The 20,512-nt window shown below is 37.5% G+C and overlaps 1 protein-coding gene across 4 annotated transcripts in view; it reads left to right on the top strand.

Annotated features, from left to right (window-relative positions):
• The window catches only part of CCDC171 (coiled-coil domain containing 171), a 168,759-nt gene that overhangs the window by 106,438 nt on the left and 41,809 nt on the right, over positions 1 to 20,512 (top strand). For all 4 annotated transcript variants that reach the window (XM_087742166.1, XM_087742164.1, XM_087742162.1 and 1 more), the window contains one exon: positions 9,782 to 9,913. In XM_087742166.1, coding sequence (XP_087598292.1) covers positions 9,782 to 9,913 — 132 coding nt within the window. The remainder of the gene's footprint in view (positions 1 to 9,781; positions 9,914 to 20,512) is intronic.

Raw genomic sequence — 20,512 nt, 5'->3', positions numbered from 1 at the left:
CTAGCAAAGTAGAACAGGTTTAAGCATTGGCTACTTACGGAACTTGTGTCCATGACTTGACCAATTACTTTACAAAGAAAAAAAAAAAAAAGCTCAATGTAAAATGCAACATGGTAACAGAAATAAATTATTTTTTACTGGAAGAGTTCTTAGAAGAAATTCCATCTGCTTGAAGTTCAGACATAAAGAGTTTTCTTAAAAAGTCTTCTCATCAAGAGAAAAAGCATTTAAGTAAGTGTCTTATTTTAAAACCCATCTGCAGTCCTTTTTTTATGTATGAAAAAGAAATGATTTTTTGAAACACTTTCATCTCAAAAATATTTTGAGAAGTTGTGTTATAAAATACCCTTGTTATACTTGTTGATAAACTGTATTTCATTATTAATTTCTTCTGTACATCTTACTGTCATGTTTGCATAAGCAGAGTAAGAGATATTAGATCTGTTCATTTTCCACAACTAGATTCTTTAACGTGTGTAGTTAATGACTTACTAGTTATGGTAGTCCCATCAGTGGAAGAAATAATTTTACACTATTGCTGCAAAATTCGTCAGCCTTCCTTTCTCAGTCCCCCTCAACAGGAAAGGGGGACAAAACAGGACAAGAAAGCTTGTGTGTTGACATATAGACGGGGAGATTGTGTACTAGTTACTGTCACTGGTACAACACAGTTGACATGGGGAAAATTATTCTAATTTATTTATTAAAATAGATTTGAATAGTGAGAATCCAAGACAAAAAAATTAGCATCCTCCTGCCTTTTAGGCTCAACTTCACTCCTGACTCCTCTGCCCATGGGGGGATGACGGGCAGGGGATTGCAGTCCGTCCATAACAACTCTTCTCTGCCGCTCCTTCCTCCTCACGCTGTTTCCCTGCTCCAGTGTGCGTTCTCCACATGGGCCGTAGTCCTTCAGGAATACCTGCTCCAGCATGGGCTTTCCATGGATTTCAGTTCCTTCAGGAACTATCCACCTGCTCCAGCCTGGGGTCCTCCATGGGCTACAATGTGGACATGTGCTCCAGCATGGTCCTCTCCATGGGCTGCAGGGAAATACCTGATCCAGTGCCTCAAGCACTTCCCCCCCACCCTGCTGCTTCTCTGACTTCGGTGTTGGCAGGGCTGTTTCTCCCTCTTTTTCTTCCCTCCTCCTCTGCCTGTGTGGTGGTTTTTGCTCTTTCTTAAACACATTTTCGCAGAGGGGCCACCAGCTTGGCTGCGGGGCTCAGCGGTGCCCTGCGGTGGGTTGGTGGAGCTGGCCTGCACCGGCTGTGTCTAGCCCCGGGCAGCCCCGGCCTCCCCTCACATAGGCCGCCCTGCAGCCCCTGCTGCCAGCGCCTGGGCACCCACACCTGGTACAGTGCTGTAACTGCCTCTTCTTCAGCCTCCCTAAATCTCCGTTCTCTAAACTCTGCCTGTGCAAAACACCGCCATGGGAAGTCATCCCAGTGAGTCAGCCTGTACAGAGACAGAAAATTGTTTCTGTTTCCTCTTGTACTCTTAACTATTAAAGTCTTGACAAGCTTTATGGGCTGGCAGAGTTTTTCAGCCTGTCCCAGACCCAGCTGCTTAGGATTTGGCCATTTTAACAGGTTAATAAAATACCATGTCTTCACAAGCTTAGACTGTTACCCACTGCCCTGTGGGGCTGATGAGCTGTGATAATGAGTCAGTAAAAAGACACAAAAAAACCTCCCCCCCCCAATCTTTTTTCCAATATCGCTTAGCAACCCACCCATTCTGACATTTTGGGACAGTTCAGGGATCAAACCACCTATCCAGTGCGCTCCTTTCCTTTTGGCACTTGGTCAGAAAAATTCTTCTTCATCCACTTCTGTAATGTACTTCATTTCTGCTGACTGAGAGGTTCCTGCTCCAGCTGGCAGAACAGCTTCCACGCAGAACCGTGAGCGGTCGTGCCTTGAAATCCTTCCACCATTGTGTTTCATTGCCTCACTGCTGCTCCCCTTCTACCCCTGTTGTCTTCTCTGAAATGTCCCTAAACTGGCTATACGTGAGATTTGAGCCCCACAGTTCTATCAGTTGAAAAAAATCTGAACACTGTACAATCCATCCTGTTATATACTTGTAAAATACAAAGACAAAATTATCTTTCTTTATCCAATTTAATGATGTTTTTAATACAGAACAAAGAGACAGTTGGAGATGGGGTGACACCATTGAAGTCTTCAGAATTAGTAATGTTGTAGCATTAGATTGCTATTTCTGATGTGGTCCATAGCAATAAAATGCATTTCCTTATGATGGTTGTTTTACGGCCTGTAAGAAATTAGTTTACAATAGGTTTAAGCCCATGTACAAGTGACTACATCAGTAAAAACACTCAGTGTAAGTGGCACTCATTGTTAGTTTCAGCAAGAAGACCACAAACGGATCAGACCTTGAAAAAACAGAACAGGTATGATGCTTAAGTTAGCTGCCACAATCAGACTTCAATAGATGTGATACCTGATACTTTTAGGTTTTCTGATCAGCTGCATTTCTCTGAGTTAACTGGGATCTACAGTCTATCATATTATTTAGTTATCTCCATAATGATTTAAAAGCTCTTGTTTTAGAGACCTCAACTTGAAAATTTTTCCGTAGCCTAATGTCACTCCCAGAGCTGGTTCTTCTGTGCATTTAGGCACATTAACAGAGTGAAGCCTGCTTGTGTGTGTGTGCCCAGGGTCTATTAATTGCTGCGGTCCTTGGTTGTTCTAAACCAGCCCTATCACAAGCCTCTTGAAACAGTGTGTATGTGTGCATGCAATAAAATCACAAAGAAAACCCACTTAGAATGTTAAAATTCTACATGACTGCTGTAAGAAGTTTATAGTAGCAAACAAGCTATTATTTCTCTGAGATAAGAAAAAAATGCAGTAAAAAGATTACTTTTTCACCTCCTCCACCTCAAATTAGCACCTCTTCATTTCAATGTTTTATGAATGACTTTTGTTTCCCCCCCTAGTAATCTGACTTTCTTGATCCTTGTTCCTAAAGATCAGTTGTGCAGGACATACAGGTGTTAGCACAGCTGGCTTGCTGATGACAACTCTGTCCATATAGCTGTCTAGTGTGTCATCACTCATATTGTTCAGTGTCATTCTGACCTAGCCAAGCTAAAAATGGTACTCCAGCTCAAGAGGGATTTAAAAACCTTGACAAACTAAAGATAAGACATTGCCGAATGTCATATCCATGTGCTTAACTGTTTTCAGTTTAGACATATCTAAATAACTAATTTCAGGGTGGATTTGTCTTCTTTGTCTTTTGTTTGTTTGTTTATTTGTTTATTTGGTTTTGGTTTTTTGTTTTTGTTTTTGTTTTTTTTTTAAAGGCTGAATACTTTTGTGTAGTTTGCCTTCAGTAAGGAAAAATCCTTGTTTGGAGAATTGTGGAATTACTGAATACGTTAACTGTTATTTTCTCCAGACACAGGTTCATTTTCAGCCCAAGGTCACTGAAATCCATTCATAGGGGATGTATTATAGTGCACATCCTGCATCTATAGCGAAGCTTAGGTGCAGTGGTCAATGTTCGCAAAAAACAACTCTGGATCAAATTAAAATCTTATTCAACAGACCATGTAGTGTGTGTGTGTAGTAATAGGAGCAAGCTTGAATTAAACTTATAGGTAAGCCTGGGATGGTATGCTACTCTGAAAATTAATTTCCAGAATCTTGACTAGTCTTTAAAGAAAAAAAAAAGCCTACCCAAAGCATCAGTTTTATGAGATACGTTTCCTTACACAAATGCTGCTATGCAGTAATTAATGTTCTTTTAAAAAAACACCTGTGAAATGGCTTGTATTGTAATTAAATACAGATTTGGATGGCAGTAATCAAAAAGGATAGTCACTAAATCTGTACGCTAATAGAGAAATTTTTAGTAGATTTTCAATTAGGTGAAATATTTGGTATACATAATTACATTCATGTATGGCTACCTACAGCAGGGTATGTGCAAATGCTGTTTAAAACCTCCGCTATCAACAGAATTCAGACCCTTGGGTTTGAGGATGTATTCCTTCTTTTGATGAAAGAGTATGCAGTGATGTGCTGACCTTTAATTAGTACTCAAACCTAACTGTGATGGCCACGTAACAAGTATCCATTCAACTGTACCATGTAGCTCTTTTTCCCTTTCCCTCCTATGAGGCACTATTTCATCTAAGAAAGATATGTTGTGATTTGGTGTAGTTTGGTTTGGCCTTCTTGGGGGGGGGGGGGGAAGAGTTTGAGGGTTTTTTTTGCAGTTCAATTGACTGGTTTGGTTTCCAACGGTATTCCTCACCGGTTTTGCTCCCTGCTTGTGGCTATATTGTTCCAGTTTTCAGATGTTTGATTTAAAGTGCCTTCAGTTTAAGCAATGCAATCTTGTCGCAGGCAGCCTCTCTACTTCTGAAGTGATCCTTGATTCCTGAAACGTTCTGATGGAAAATATTGTGTCTCTGATTATATAGGCCCTCATTCAAAAAGATGACTCTACACTTTGAGTGATTTTCTTATTTTCAGGGCAGACTCAGACTCTGGTGCTTATGAGCAACTGATATTAACAGATTGTCTCTTGGATCTGACAGGGTACTGTGGTATATACTTCTTTGGATGTTGCATGTGCCAAATCCTTCAGCAAATCTTTTGGGGTCTGTATTCCCTTAAAGGCTAATACTTCAGGTGTGATCACGGTTTTCTAGAGAGCCCATACTCAGGAATGACAGTATATGGATATATCCTTAGAAAGGTCATCTGTATTGGCAACTTACTTGAAGAACTAGTGTTATCAACATTATTCGGTACTATTGTTGGTGCAACTTCCGTCATGTATATTCACTTGTATTTTTTAGTATAGAGTAAGAGAACATCAACAATTCATAACTAAACATTAAAAAATTAGGAAGTGTTCATGAGGGTTTAATTCTGTTCACCAATTTATTTACTTTTTTATTATTCTCCTTAGTTCCATGATCGTTTGTGCCACTGTAACAAAGACTTGCCCATTCAAATGAATTACTATATAACTTATTTCTGTTAACGTGCTTCTCATCGAAGAAGGCAAAAGGCCATGTTCAATAGATGTGCATGTCCTTGATTTGTGCAATATGGCCTCCATTCTACATGCTGCCCTGGAGATACGGACATTATGCAGCTAAATCAGCTACATATTTACAAGACCGTGGTTAAGACTAAGATGTGGTTTGCATTCAAACTGCCTCCTATTTTAAAAAATTCTAAAAACATTTTTGTGAATTACATGTCACATGCAGAACACAAAATGGTATGGTAGAAACCATTTTGCTTGCACTCTTTTAGAATGATTTGGATAACATTTGTAGCTTCTGTTATCTCAGCAATATGGTCATCTTAAAGTTAAGCAGACTAAATCATTGTTTTCCATTCACTTATCACCAAATCACTGCATCACTGTAGTTTTTGTTCCATTGCTTAAATTGCAGATGATATGCGATTTAAAATAGCAGTAGGAAATGAAACTAAAGTAAGCCCAAAGTCTTCTGCTTTCTAGGTACTGCTTTTTATGTAGAATTGGTGAACTTTGAGCTTATAAAAGGTTCTCCTGTATAGCTTACATAGTGAAGTTTATACCCATAAATAATCTTATTTTCTTTTCATCATAAGAAAGCATTGCATTAGGCCCAAAATAAGGAACTAAAATCTCAGGTTTGTTGTACCAGTCAGACGGTAACCGGGCAGAGACATTAGGGAGGGGTAAGCACATCTTAATACCATTTACAACTTGCTAGCATTCAGTACCATGTCTCTATTGGCATAACTGGACATACCAGCTCACACTGTGCAGAGGGTAAACAAAGAAGTGAGCACAGAAGAGGACTGTATACAAAATTATCATTATCTCTGATCAGCAGAGAATTTTTAGTATCATTTTTGGACATGTAGAATTAGCCCATCAAATTCTACACCTTGGTTTAGTCAATAACGTAACTTCAGTTTATTATTCCGTTTCAGCTTTGATCTGAATTCATCAGTACTTCATTGATTTTAAATTGAGTGGCTATAGTGTTGTCTTCTGTGTTGCTCTCTTAATTAATTAAAAAGTTAAACACTGTTGTAAGTCACTATACTCTTTTGTTTTAAAATGTTTTGAGTATTGTAGTAGAGTTGTGTAGATCTGTTTGTGATTTTGCCTATGTTCAGACAGTATTTATGTAAGGCTAAACTGAAAAATCTAATGATCATTCTTAGCAGCCCACTGTCGCAGTACTTACTATGCTCCATGTAAAATCACTCCTGCAACTTTTCATGGTCTCAGCCAAAATTATGTTTACCAAAATTGGAAATAGCCAAAATCTTCACTAGGATTGGATATAGATACATTTACATATTTTTTCTCTCTATTAATTTTTGAGTATAGGCAAGTGGAACTGGTTTTAGACATTTTTAATCATTGCAATAAGCCTGATTAGCTGGTTAGGTTTCTTAGATTATAACATTAAGTCTCTAGCCTAAGGAGACCTCTCAGGTAAAGTAGTCTTGCTTTAGATTTCATGTGGAGAAAACAAAAAATGGTTGTTAAATACAAAAAAATTCTGAAACTTGCATCGTAAAGCTTAACTGCATAGGATGGTTTTCCTCCCTGTCAAGCTACTAAGCAAAAAAAAGGTTTTTTTTTTAATAAAATTACCAGTTTTACCTTTGCCTGATAGTTCTGTAAGGTAAGTGTGTATGTGAGTACTGTGCTTACTTCCTTAAAGAATGAGGAAATAATCATAGTCTCCCAACTCCTGCCATTATCGTTCTGGATCTCAAAATGCAAATAGCCAGGAAAAGATGAAATTGGTTCTTAACTAAGGTTTCATATAGGTATGGCCTACCCAGTGTGATTCCCTGCAGGCATGGCCATTATAGCTTTCCATTCCTTGAACAGGCAGCCAAATTAAAGACTGTTTTCACTTTTCGTGAAACAATGTAATGATATTTGTACAGTATACACCCAGTCTTTTGTTCTTATAATTTTTCCTGAACCCTTATGACTATTTTTCAAAGCAACACTCTAGCTTCTTTTTCCGTCTCTCAGTGTGCATGTTGGTAATGAGATTCACTCTTCACGATCTAAATGTTTACAAACACAAAAAGGTTTGGGGTTGTTTTTACAGTTGTGAATCTTCATATCAAATATCATACTTTTTAAGGAGCTAATATGTACTTTTTGGGTGCAGTGGTATTAATGGCATATGTTTACCACAATTCAGCCATTTTAAAAAATGGCTTTTGTATTTCATTGTGCAGTGTGTGTCAGGCCCCAATACTGAAATGGAGAATTTGAAACTAATAGGGTTAAAAGGACTTCCACTGTCTGTATTGTGTGTGTATTATACCTACATTGCTTATACATTGTTTTTTTCCCCCTAGTATTAGCAATCTGCTTTTGTACTTTGACATAGGGATTTCCCTTGTGAATTTTGTCACAGAAAAAAGAGAATCATCAATATCGCAGTTAAACTTGACTTTCAAAGCTAATAGTATCTCATTTGGGGGCTGAAATTTAATAAATTTTCTTTGATTCTGGGTGAGTTTTTAAACATCAAACAATGAATTGGCCAGGGTGCAGTAAAATATTTAGATCTATTGACTATGGTTCAGAAGGGTAGAAGGCAAAACACTGGTGGTTTGATGTTGATAAATTCTTAGTACCTTAATCCACATTAATGTTTTCTTTTATCTGTGTGCATACTGGCAGCAAAGACACTGAAAAGTTGGGATATATAAGCTGTAAAAATGTAAATCAAGTGTATGTATGTGTGTGTGCGTGTGTGTGTGTATGTGTATTTAAAGTAATGCATTTTGTTATATTCAGCAAGGTTAACATCTGACTGGAATTACACATGCTAACAGAACACTCTAGAGAGTATGTTTGTTCCACAGGACTGTATATCCTGAACCTAGTGCACTATGTGTGCAAAAAATGTGTAGAGGACCTTTCCTGTTATAAAAATTGCATCATAGTGCATATGTTTGGCAGCCACAGGTATTGACAGGAATTCTTTAGGTCAACTTGGGAAATGTAGGGCTCCCTATTCCCACAGAACAGAGCAACGAATAAAATAAAATCTTTTCTTCTTTGTATCAGCAGATTTACACATGCATACTTCTTTCAGTTAGAAAGATTATTATTATTATTTGAAATACATTCACTCATAATCATCATTTTACAAAAATATAATTTTGTAAGTGGTTACAAAAAAGTAATCTGGGCTTTAAAATGAATGGACATATGTTTTATTTCATGTTTACTGAGTTCTTTTGGGCAAGGGAGGCTCTAAGAAAAAAATGAAATTTATTTTAAATTGTATTTTGTAAATGGTATATCTATTGATTTATACATATTTAGTATATATTTAGTATATGTTTTAGTATCAGACTGTGTATTGTTGTTAAAGACTGTAAATTGTTTTTGCAGTACTAGCCATTGCTACTCAACAGATACAGTCTATGCCAAATGAATGTATTTCATCTATTCATTTGTACTAACATATATTTGTATGTGTGTCTATCCATCTGCATTAGAATCTAATCTGACTACTGGGATCTCCTGGAGGTGGACATGATCATTTTTGTATTAAATAGAATGAAAAATAGGTGTGTGGCAGCGTATGGTGTATGAATGTAAGTGATGTGTCCTTGTAAGTTACGTGTTAAATACGTATAATTCCACATCCCTGCTGACAGACTAATTACATGTTGTAATACGCGGAAAAATTTTGCGTTTTAAATCATGATAACAGTATTCGTCTCGTGTGCAACACTAGTAAGTCTGGTTGTGTTTAAAGACAAAAGCGTTAATCACTTCACATTGCTGAGTGTTTTTCTACCGACGCGTTTGCGCCACGCTGACGGCACGCGAGTGTGTGAATTAAACCCAGTTTCCGGCGTAGTCAGCAGGTGGCACTGCGACACCAACGGCCTTCCGCTGCGTCGCTGGCCGCGCGGAGGCACTGCTGGGAGGGGGTGGTGGTGGTGGGGGGTGTTTTAGCCTTTCCTTTCAGACTGCCTGCAAAACTAACGAAATATCAAACTGTCTGAATTTTGTGCAAATTGTAGCATTTCCCACTCCAAATTGGCATGGTTAGAAACTGTATAAAAGTCGATTAATGCCAATTAGTGCATTATTTCTTATAGCGAGTCCAGAATAAGAAATCTAGTAGCAGGGGTTTGGGTTTTGTGTAGGTTGTTTTTGGTTTTTTTTTGGTTTTTTTTTTCCTCCTTCTGTTAATTGCAGAGCTACAGGTTGGTTTATTTTGCTTTGTTTGAGGATTATTCATTTTAATCTGGTGTTTAACTGAATTGATATTAAATGAACCTTATTGTTGAGGACTGATACAATCTCCCTATGGTAGACAGAACTCGCATGCCAGCTTCTTGTTTGTAAGATCACATGAACTTTTCCGTTTCATAGCTGATGTTTGTTTGAGTCAGAAGTACAATTACTATTTCTTTTCTCACAAGGTTTTTACAGGGGACGGATCTGTGAAATGTATATACCAGGTGGGCTTGTGAGCCCTTAGTGTCTCTTCTTCCTTCTCGTTTCAGACCAGGGGAAGATGCTTTTTCTTCTTAACATTCTCTCCCAGCACTCTGAATTAGAGATTTATTTGCAACGAAAAATCAATTAGTCCTAAATTTATTCATGGATTTCAGGTCCAGCGATCAATGCAAGTCCACTCAGTGGGCTCAAGGGGACCCAGTTCATCCCAGTTAATGTGTCTGAAGGGGAATTACCATTGATGCTGTTTTTTTCCCTTTAGGTCAGAGATCAGACCTTGCTGTCACGGACTGCGGCAACCAGGAATGACTTCACCCTGCAGCTACCCAAACTGCACCTAGAGACCTTTGCAGTGGAAGGGCTGAAGGGCAGGCCAGAGGTTGTAGCATTTCAGGTTAGAGTCTAAAATAATTCTGTTTCTTTTTTTGCCTTTTTTGCATCTGAAATACAACAAGAAGCGAGACTGCTCTGAATGTGTGGAGAACAAAAAGCTTCGAAACTATTGCAGTCAACAGTTGAAAGAGAAATAATTTCCATATATACTCTTGAATACGGTATTTCAGACATGATGTGAACTTTTAATTTTGCAGTTACAATGTTAAATAACCGACAGGAATGTGACCATGGAAGAATGCAAATGTTATATTTGAAAATTAATATCACTCTATCCCAACCCTCCTTTTCTCCCCCCCCCCCCCTTAATTTAAGCAAGGCAAATAAAATAGGGGAAAAAAAAAAGACAGGATTTTTATGCTGCTTCTTGGTCAGTATCAGATTTTTCCGTGTTACAATTTTGGAAATAATAGTGATTTTTGAGCATTCCTAATTAAAAGAAACTGCTATTTGGAATACTTAAATATAGAAGCTATTTTGTTCATGTAGGTTTAAAGATTTGTATGTTTCAAAATACTAATTTCATTAGGAGGAAAGAATGGGAAAAAGAGAAATGAACTGAAAATGTACATATTTTCAGCTCTGAAAATGGACTGTGTGCAATGCCTCCTTATTGGTTTTAAGTTTGTTATATCTTCTTATACACGAACTATCCGTTAGTCTTTATAGCTGTGCAGAATGACTTCATTCTTGTGATACATTATTGCTAAAGGCAGAACATTTTGTTTTCTGAATGAGAGAACGAAAGGCAGCGAGTACATACTTCTTTCATTGTGCTCTGCTGCGTGAATCAGAGAGAGGAAAGCTAGTCATGTAAAGTGCAAGGAAGTCAGATAATAGAAGTATTGCATAGTGTGTGTACATTTCTGTAGTAATCCTTTTTAATGTATTGTTTATTTATTTATTTATTGCAGATTTATTGTCGATTTCTGTTCTAGATGCAGTATATAATTGCAGGAACAGGGTCACAAAATCAAACATTCAAGAAAGGTGGATTCTAAGCTGGACATTTCTCACTGTTGCCCACTTGCATGCATGCTTTTCAATATGATAAAGGTTTAAATTATGTGTGTATTATGGTGTTTCCATAATAAAGTAGTAATATGTAACACCTGAGATTCCCATGAACTTTGGCTAACGCGCCTGTACGTCTCTAGCAGAGGGCAGAGTTGCAAATGTTTCCCCAGTACAGTGATGATCACTTTTAAGGCTGTGCAAAAGGTTCCACAGGTGGCATCTTTTCAAAGAAGCTGTCATGGAAATCACCAGCTTTTAAATACTGCTCTTCTAATTCAGTGGCCTATTCAGTAATAGCTGCTTTTTTCTTTTTTTTTGGTCCCATCCCAACTCCCATTCTTTTTTGACCTCAGAATGATTGTAGAAGCATTTGCAAGACAGCCTATTCCTTCTTTCTTTCAGATAAGATGAAGAGAAACAGAAGCATGAGAAGTTGCATTTCACATTTGTACAGAGTGCTTGTGGTATAACTAACACATAGCAATGTGTGTGCTGGGTAGCTTACTGGTGGTGCAGTATTGTAAACACACTTTTTGTTCACCTGGCAGCTCCAATTACACATGGTTACTCTGTATGTACAAAAACAGAATCAATGGTTCAGAGTCTATGTCACCTTGCAGTTCCTTTTTTCCCCTCCCCTTCCCCTTCCTCTTTTTCTTTCCCTCTCCTTGTCTCTAGTTACATAGTGCCTGTTTGATAACTTTCTAAGTACCTTACAGAGATTTTATTATAAAATTCCCCTTTTATAGCTGGAGTCAGCTAATTGATTTTCATTTCACTGTATGCAAAACTATATTAAGGGCAATGATACAATCTTGAATGAGGTAAGCAGTTAGTAATCACTTTATGGACACTTCTTATTAAAACCAGTGGAATTGTTTGCATGCATGGTCTCTATAATGGCTACTACTACATGTATTTTATAGTTAGTCTGTGACAAGTACATTTCAGTTAAAGGCCTTGTTATCTGCAAGTGTTAGACATAAGAAGTTTTTTTCCAAGTCTAAATCTATTGATATTTGATGGTTTCTTTTAAAAAATTGCATAAAAATTAAGATCTTAAATTAGACAGTATGATAGGGATGAAGCACTGGCTATCAGAACTGTTGAGTACTCACAGAAGATTGCATTGTTTTACTTTTATTATTCATGCATCCAGTTCGTAGTAGGTGGCTGGAATCAGTAACGAATAATAATTTTATATCCATTGGTTCAGCGTACATCACTTTTTCATCATATGAGAGGAAGAAAAAAAGCTACTATATTTGTATGTGCATACACATCTTCATACGTTATCTTTCTTCCAAATTTTTCGGAAAGCAAGTGGCTCTTAAGGGCGTTTTGAATGAAATCTATCCTTAATTTATTTGATGGGCTCAGCAGCATTAGCGATCTATATAGCTTGTCATTGGGAATAGAGGAAGTCTTGGAATTTCTAAATTGCTGTTATCTCTATATGAATGTTTCTTGGGAAAAATATGCTTTCTTTATAGGAGACAAGCGCAGAGAAGATTGGCATAATGAACCTAAGTTGCTTGACTGTGAACTAAGCTATCAGAGATTTGCTTTTTTGTGGCATACTTAATTAATTATCTTGTAAAACCAGAAGGTTGTTTTTTCCAGTAAATGGATCCAACATTCCAAATACCATGAATGCTTACAGGGCTGATCAAACAAACACACATATAAAACCCCTGTCATTCCCAAATGAAATAGTTGTTAAGCTGTATAGGAGCCGGTGTGCATCTTTTAAAGAATGTGTTGTACACTCTAGGGGTAGACCTTTAGCTAATGAAATTAAATATTTGGGACAGAAAGTTCTGTGTATCTTCTCCAAAGCCTGCACTTTATGTAATGGCTCTTGAATTGCAAAATTACATAACAGATTGACATTTGTTATTCAACAGGAATGTCCTTGCACTGAGTGTCTTCGAAAGCCCCATGCAAGTAGTGAAAGTATGACTTAATTTGTAGGCATTTGTTAAATTCTTGGAAACTGTAACAAGAATTAATATAATAGTTTGAAAATGTCACTTGATATGGATAAGTAATGGAAAAAGTGCCATGTCTCAAAGAGTAAAATCATATTATTGCTATAGCCTTGAAATGCTCCCACCTGGTATTTAATTGCTGTGAAGGATGTTATGTCACAAAGTTGTACTGTTTGTTACTTAGTTAGGTTTGAAAGTGGAAAATACAGTATTATTTTCAAGCACCTGAAACACATGAGAACAGGATTTAAGGTGTGCTGTTCTGGCCATGCCTGAATGCTGAATGTTCCCACAGAAGACAAGAAGTGGAACTGTAGGTGACGCCTCCAATAAATACAGGATATAGGGTGAAAAAGAGCAACTGAAATAACATGGGATTCCTAATTCTAGTAGTCTAGCTTGGCAGATGGCTATTTAAATTAACAAGTAAAAGTTATCAGCTCTTTATAACATACAAAATTCAATTGTGCTACACCTTTAGGAAGAGGATCATGTTGTCTTAACTCTCTCTTCTGAAAGATGTTATTGGCTCACAGAAAAAGTGACAACATTCAGAAGATTCATTCTGAATTATCTCAGGTACTTTTACATCAAATATGTAATTAATACTCATGGCGAGCAATTTGACCTAAAAAACAATGCATAAAGTACGCAAATAAACCAGATAAGGTTTAAACATTCATGTATAAATAGTTAAGGAACTGTATACTCTCACAATAAATTTCTTCTGTTTGGAAATGTAGACACAGAAGGATGAGAACTGGTATGGAAGAAACTTCTTGAAGCAAATTTAAGTACCTCAGACTAGTTTTGCAGTAGCAATAGGATGTGTAATGTATACTTGATGTATAAGAGCTTGACTCCCAAACAGGGAAAAGCTAACAACATACAACTCAGTGGCTTTGCCCTGTGTACCTAGGTTATGCTCTCTACCTGCTGTTGCAGTTTGGTTTTACAGGAGGTACAGGAGCCTTTTAAACAAAGTGGAGGAGCACTGTTTTTATGGAGGATGTCCCAGATGTTCTAATACACAGAAGTAACAGATTTATTCAGTTATTGTCAGTGAAAAGCAATGGCAACAAGAAACTGTGGTTGTCGGAATCGTGTCCGCTGCACATCTGAAAGACGTGCATATGGCTGTGTGATCAGACAGCCACTGATGTTCACACGTGGTATCTGCCTGCAGATGTGCAATTAGGGAAAGAGTAGTCATCTTCTGTGTCATGGGAACTACCTTGACCTCTGTCTTCAAAGTCTCCATTTGCGTATTCTATTAATTGGCCGTATTAATTTGTGGTGGTTGCTTTTGGTCAGTATTTGGCATGGTGGGCCTCTTCCTCCTCTGATATCTGGTTGCTAAATGATGTGACTTCTGGATGTTAGTTTGAAAGAGAACCAATATTCACAGATGAACCTGTGTTGCAGTTTTACAGGATTTATATGAATTAGGGAATCCAAATGGGCAAGTTTTGTGAGGGACTTTAATGAGGATGTGAATATTTAGTGCATTTATGTGGTGTATGAAAAAGCAGATGTGAGGATGAGACTATAGGCAGGCTTCTGGTGTAAAAGAAGTGTGCATACATGTATCTGTATTTGTCAGTATTTATACATCTTAGGAGAAGGCATTTCTTTGTGTGCTACCCTTCAACTGAGATGTTAAGATTGACCTGACTGGTGGAAATCCCTTGCATATTAAGAAAATTTTAGTTTATTATAACCAAGGACTTGAGTAGGTAAATCTGTATTTTTTCATCGTAAGTTCTCCCTTAAGTTTGAAAGATACTATACAGTTGTGGTGTGCTTTCTCTCCTCCAGGTGGGTTTGAAGTGGGTAAGTTTTCACTTTGTCCTGCCTGTCATTGTCTCCCTCTCTTTTTGTCTCTCTCTCTGCCACGCGCTCTCACTCTCTGCTGTGTCCTCCCATGCGCACACTCCCCGCTGCAGGCCTGCTTGCTCTGCCGCACACTTGCTCGCTGCCGTGCGCACACCGCCGCACGTGCACTCACACTCTGCTGCTCCCCTCTCCCTCTCCCTGCCATGCCTGCTCTCTCTGCGGCATGCACAGTCGTGCTTTTCCTCGCTCCATCCCTGCCAGCTGTTCTGCCTTGGTGTCTCTCAGTCCCTGGACCTGTCTTCCCCACTCTGGCTCTCTCTCGCTTGCTCTGCCTCTCCCCTCGCCGCCTCTGGCTCTCTCCCTCTCTCTCTGCCTCTCCCTGCCCCCCATCTTGTGCTCCCTCTGTCTTGCTCTCCCTCTGTCTCTGTCTTCAGCATGTGTCCATCTGTTCATGCAGGTTTAGGAAGTCCACGTGGGATTTATATGTACTTCTTTGCGTTTCTCAGGTGTTTTGAGGTAGTTTGAAATAAAAAGTGCAGTAATAACAAAGTCGTGGTAGTAATATAGTCAAGTACTGACATCTTCAGTGTTAGCATATAATCATAAATTTATGAAGGGGTAGGTTCTTACCATTTATTTTACATAAATTGTGTATTCATGTATGATTTAGTCATGCATTATCTGATTGTGTTGTAGGTCCACTTCTAATTAATTGGGCAAACATAAATGTCCTTTAAAGTGTTAGGAGCTTCTTAATTTGTATTTATTTTCACTTGTTCATTAATTTTAGATTTATGCTTGATAGATTAGAAGGTAAAAGATATGCATAATTCTGCTGATAATTTTTCTCAAAATAATAAACAATTTCTCATTCCTGTGTTTACTTGTCAATAAGAAAGTTCTTACCAAATTGAGGAAGCAAGTGATTTCAAAGGTAACATTATAATCCTGTCACCAGATTTTATCCTCTGCATAGGGCAAGTCTTTCAAACATAAATCACTTACGGTATGAGGACTTAATGGGATTAATTAATCGTGGAGTAGCTGCTTGAAAACTGAATTATTAGTATTTTAAATCTTCTACTTCTGTTTTGGAGCCCTTTTTTTAATAGCATGGCTGTTAAAAGAACAAATAATTGTTGGGTTTTTTTCTCTCAATACTTCAGAAAGGAGAAACCTTTTTAAGAGACTCTCGAAGATAGTGCATTTATATATACATGCACCCAACATGTACACACTTCTAGTGTTTTTTACTTCCACTGTTTCATCCACAGAAGGAACTATCCATTTCTTTACAGAGGCCAGAATGCTGCCTCCTCTGGAATCGTACTGCTTCTTCTTTTGGATAAAACTGGGTTTTCATTCTCTATGAATTCAACAGCTGCTATCAACAGCACCTGGGCTGCCCTCCCCCTCTTTTCTTCTCCTCTCCAAAGGACTGATTTCCTACCTAGTGTCAAAATGTGCTGCTTCTGGACTGACCATGAGCCTTCCAATACACTGTTTAAAGAGAGAAGTGATTCTTTATTAATATAATGATATTTTGCACTTGCACCTTGAGTTGAAATACTCATAAATACATAAGTGTTTTAAACTCATTAGAGTGGGATGACACCTCTTGCAACTCTGACCTTTTGCAAACTTCAATTTGTCAAAAATAAAGTTGGTGCAGGGCTTAAGGAAACAATAATTAGCAACTAAGTAAAATCTGAATAACTAGACTGAAGAGATGTAACATGAAAAAATTTAATTTAATCTCCTTGAATGTGTTCAGCTGGTATCTGGAGTCATGTCTCCAGATCGGTTGTATCATGATGATAAATATTTAGAAGCCATTTTAGCATAATTTATTTTAACTATAATTCCTTTAAAACAAAACATTAATGTATGTTAGCAAAGCACAATTTAAAACATAAAAAGTGAGTCATCTTCAAAATGCCAGTGATGTTGGAAATTTGCCTTTTATAATTTGAATTTCACACCCCTTCTCCTTTCTGTGGGTTAACTGTTTTCCCAACTTCCTTTCCTCTTCACAGCATTTCTTTTAGCAGTCTTTTCCTCCCTGTCCCCTATGGGCTTTTTATTGCTCTCTCTCCTTTCCTCATTTCCCCACTTCTTATGATTAGCCTCTTTCCCTCACTTTCTCAGTCATCCTTTCACTTTTTTGTTTTTTTTTTCCCTTGCCTTTCTTCATTCTAGTAGATGAACAGAGACTGTATGAAGAACCCTTCTCAGAAGGCTTTGTAGTTAGCTGGTACACTGATTGCACCCCAACCCTGTTAAGTCTTTGGCACAATGGGACCGTAAATATCAAAGTCAGTATCTGTAATCACCAATTAATCAATTACTAAAAGCTGTCTCTTTATGCCTGTGAAACTACTAACTCTTGTCCAGCCTCTTTTATAAGCATTATTAGTTTTGTAAAAACTTTCAGTTGAGATCTGCTGCTGATTATCTTGAATGCCAAAGTTAGTATATAATCATTTAACCTTTCAGTAACCTTTCTTAATGGAAAATTTTCTTTCTTGACCCTGTCAAGCAATTGTGTAACTATCTGCCTTTGTCCATTTAGACTTTTTCATACATTTATATCTGTTGCATGTGGGTAATCTCTTATGAATGATCTGTGCTGATACACAAGAAAGGCCTATAAGAACTGTGTAAAATATGATCTTAATTCACCAAATTTATTTTTTTAGTTTTGCTTCTGCTTGTAATCCTGGGATGGGTTTTTTTCCCAGCTGCTTACCAGGTTGCTGTATCTTATAGCATAAGGACCCAACAGGAAGCATCTTTATTGACTTCTAGTCACTATTCTTTTATGAGAAAAATTACTCCAGAGGCACGGTGATCTCAATATATACCCAAAGCTACCTCAGTGAATAAGGGCAGACTCCTAAATGCTTTAACTACAAAAATAAAGCATCATTCAATAACAGCAAATAACAAATACAGTTTTCACAGCACCTTGTTTGTTAGGCAATTTTTTATACTTCAGAATTCCTATCTTTCAGAACTGCATGGGATTATCTGTGCGCAATATCTTCAGAAAAGGAGTAATTTTACCAGATAACCACTGCGTAGCTTGGATGTGACTGTATTGTTTGATATGGTCTTCAGTGTGTACTGTTGTAACACAGATAAGCCCATCAGAAGCATAGCTGTTAAACTGTTGATAATCATGTAGGTTACAAAATGAATTCATGAAGTGAATACTGTGAAAGATTAGGAATTGTCTGGAGTCTTACTTCTTTTGTACTGATTCTTTTAATTTCAAAAACAGAAGAAATGCTGAGCAAGTGAGTCTAAGGAACAGGAATTAATAAGGCAATAGACTGTATTACACAAATATCTTAGTAGCAGAAACACAATCAAACTATTTTCTATTCTTAATTACATTTAAACTAAAAAAAGAAACTTCTTCAAATGCTGAATCCTTTGTTTAGTCTTTTTTTTCACTTAACCGCTTAGTATTCCATTATTATAAAACATATCTCTATCTGTTTGTTATTCTTATCGAGAGCTTACAGAGCAAGAAAAAAATTATTAAATAATGCACTATATTAGTGCAAGAATTTTGTAATGGAATCAAGGGAGACATTTCTGCCCAGGTACTGCAATTGTTGGGCCTTGTAGTTAAAGACCTGGAAGAGGAAGGGTTATCTACAACTTGAGCAAGTTTATTATGGCTTAGTGATTTGCTGATTGATTTCATTTGCTGTCAGTTAAGGCTCTCTTAATGTCAGCTTTCTTTGCATAATGCCTTGAAATAAAGACTGATGAAGTTTTTCAGATTGATGCCGCTTACATAAACTGACCCTGATTTGCCCTTCTGCATGACAATGTAAGTGACAGCAGTTAGATGAAAATATAGCAATGAATATGCAACTTAAGGATTAAGAAAAACACAGTAAACCTTTCAGAATATAAAACTAGGCATAAAAAACCAGGCTGTTCTGTTAATTCCACAGTTGTCCTATATTGAAGAAATAGACTGGCATAGCATCCCAAGTGGTATACCACTGAAGTGAAATTCGAAGAGGATGAGTTTTGAAAGGATTAAAAGTTAACCTGTTTTTTACCAAATTCTACCAATTTGCCACTAATTCATTTTGGGTTTTGTTTTTTTGGGGGGAGAAGGGGTGTGTAAATTGTGGCTTATAAATTCACATATGTTGTTACCTGTGAATTTTCTTTTTTACGTTGTTATCTTTCAGGAATCATAATGAACTACTCTGAAGGTGTTGTCTTGATTTTTCACTTACTGAATTGATTGATGGTCTAGGGACATGTGCTGCTAGAATCCTAAGGTCACAACTTCCAACACTTATATTGGATTATGAAAAGCGTAAATTCTTAGGATTGATAAGGTCTATTGCTGTAGGTGTTCCAGGACAAATGTGCTTGTAATAGGGCACTCATTTTTAACAAATACTTGTCCATTGCAGTACCCAATTTCATTACAGTCTTCTTTAACTCTCCCTTCATTATGGTCTCTTCCCTCATTATGGTCTCTTCCCGTTAGAAGCAAAAAGGTGGTAAGAAATTAGGGAGTGGGGAGAAAATGGAGAGGGCTGGAGAGTGCTAAAGTGACAGAAGGAGGGTGAATGTGGAACTGTTTTGTAAACCTGAATAATAGGGATACACAGCCTGCATGTTGGCAAGTTTAGCTGCAAAGGATTGAGTCTTTCATGGCTTTTAAAAAGATAATATCCATGGAAAGACCACCATTTGTTTATCGTCCTGGAACCTTGGTAGAATTTGTATTTGGATTCCTTTGGACTGCTCCCACATCATGATCTTTTTTGACAAAAGTGCAGTTCTAAAGTAAAAATGAGGTGGAAACAGTCACCCATTCCACCTGTGGGGCAAACTCGTAATGCCCATTTAATGCCTGAAGACTATATTTCAGTTCTGACTTCTCTGTGTTCAGAGGCAGATTGTGTGTTCTTTTCCAATACCAGCACCCATGTTTAGGCCCCCCTCTTCCTGATCATACCATAACACACAAATACTAAAGAGAGAGAATCATGCTGTTGCTACTGCCTATAGTGCCAGACTTTCTCTCCATCCAGTTTCCCATTCTCAAAGGAATAACTTTTTTTATAAATTACTTTAATATTGCACAAGCTAAAGATTACAAGTTGCAGTTTAAATTCTGAAGTTTTTACAAATGCTTGCAAAGACCACAGGACTGGGTTTTGAGCAGCAAGTCTCCTACATGTCAAAATGTGATGTTTGTCTGTACCTTGGCAAAGGTCACTATCCTAGATGCTTGATTTGTTCTGCAGTTATTCCATGTGAGACTTGCTGCAAATTTTACTCCTTTGGGAAATAGACTGTGGGACTGAGTAAACATTTAATGCCTAGAGGGCACATAGAAAAGCAGTAAATCCGGTTGTCCCTGCTTAAAAACAGGCTGGACAGGGGAAAGTAAAAAAAAAGAAAAGTATAAGAAGCAGGGCTAAAATGTCTCCAGAATTTCTCCCAGCCTCCACCATTTTAGTTCAAGGACCTCCTGAAACACAATTCATATTTTTGTATTCAACAGCCATTTATTGTCCCCTTGCTTTTTGAAAGTTAAGCATTGACATGACTTGTGGAAAGGACTTTTACAGCTTAACTACACACTTTCTGAAAAACTGTTTTCTGTGTTTGTTTTGCAAGTGGTTTCTGCTACTTCATTTAATGTTAATACGTTAATGTTAATAAATATTCCCAGTTTACCTTCTTTATACTAGTGGTGCTTTGGCATT

Source organism: Nipponia nippon, unplaced genomic scaffold (assembly GCF_047370975.1).
Source record: "Nipponia nippon isolate SJK-2023a ecotype South Korea unplaced genomic scaffold, ASM4737097v1 scaffold_8, whole genome shotgun sequence".
Classification (NCBI taxonomy): Eukaryota; Metazoa; Chordata; class Aves; order Pelecaniformes; family Threskiornithidae; genus Nipponia; species Nipponia nippon.
Note: the sequence above shows the minus strand (reverse complement) of the source record. Positions and strands in the feature narration are given on the sequence as shown.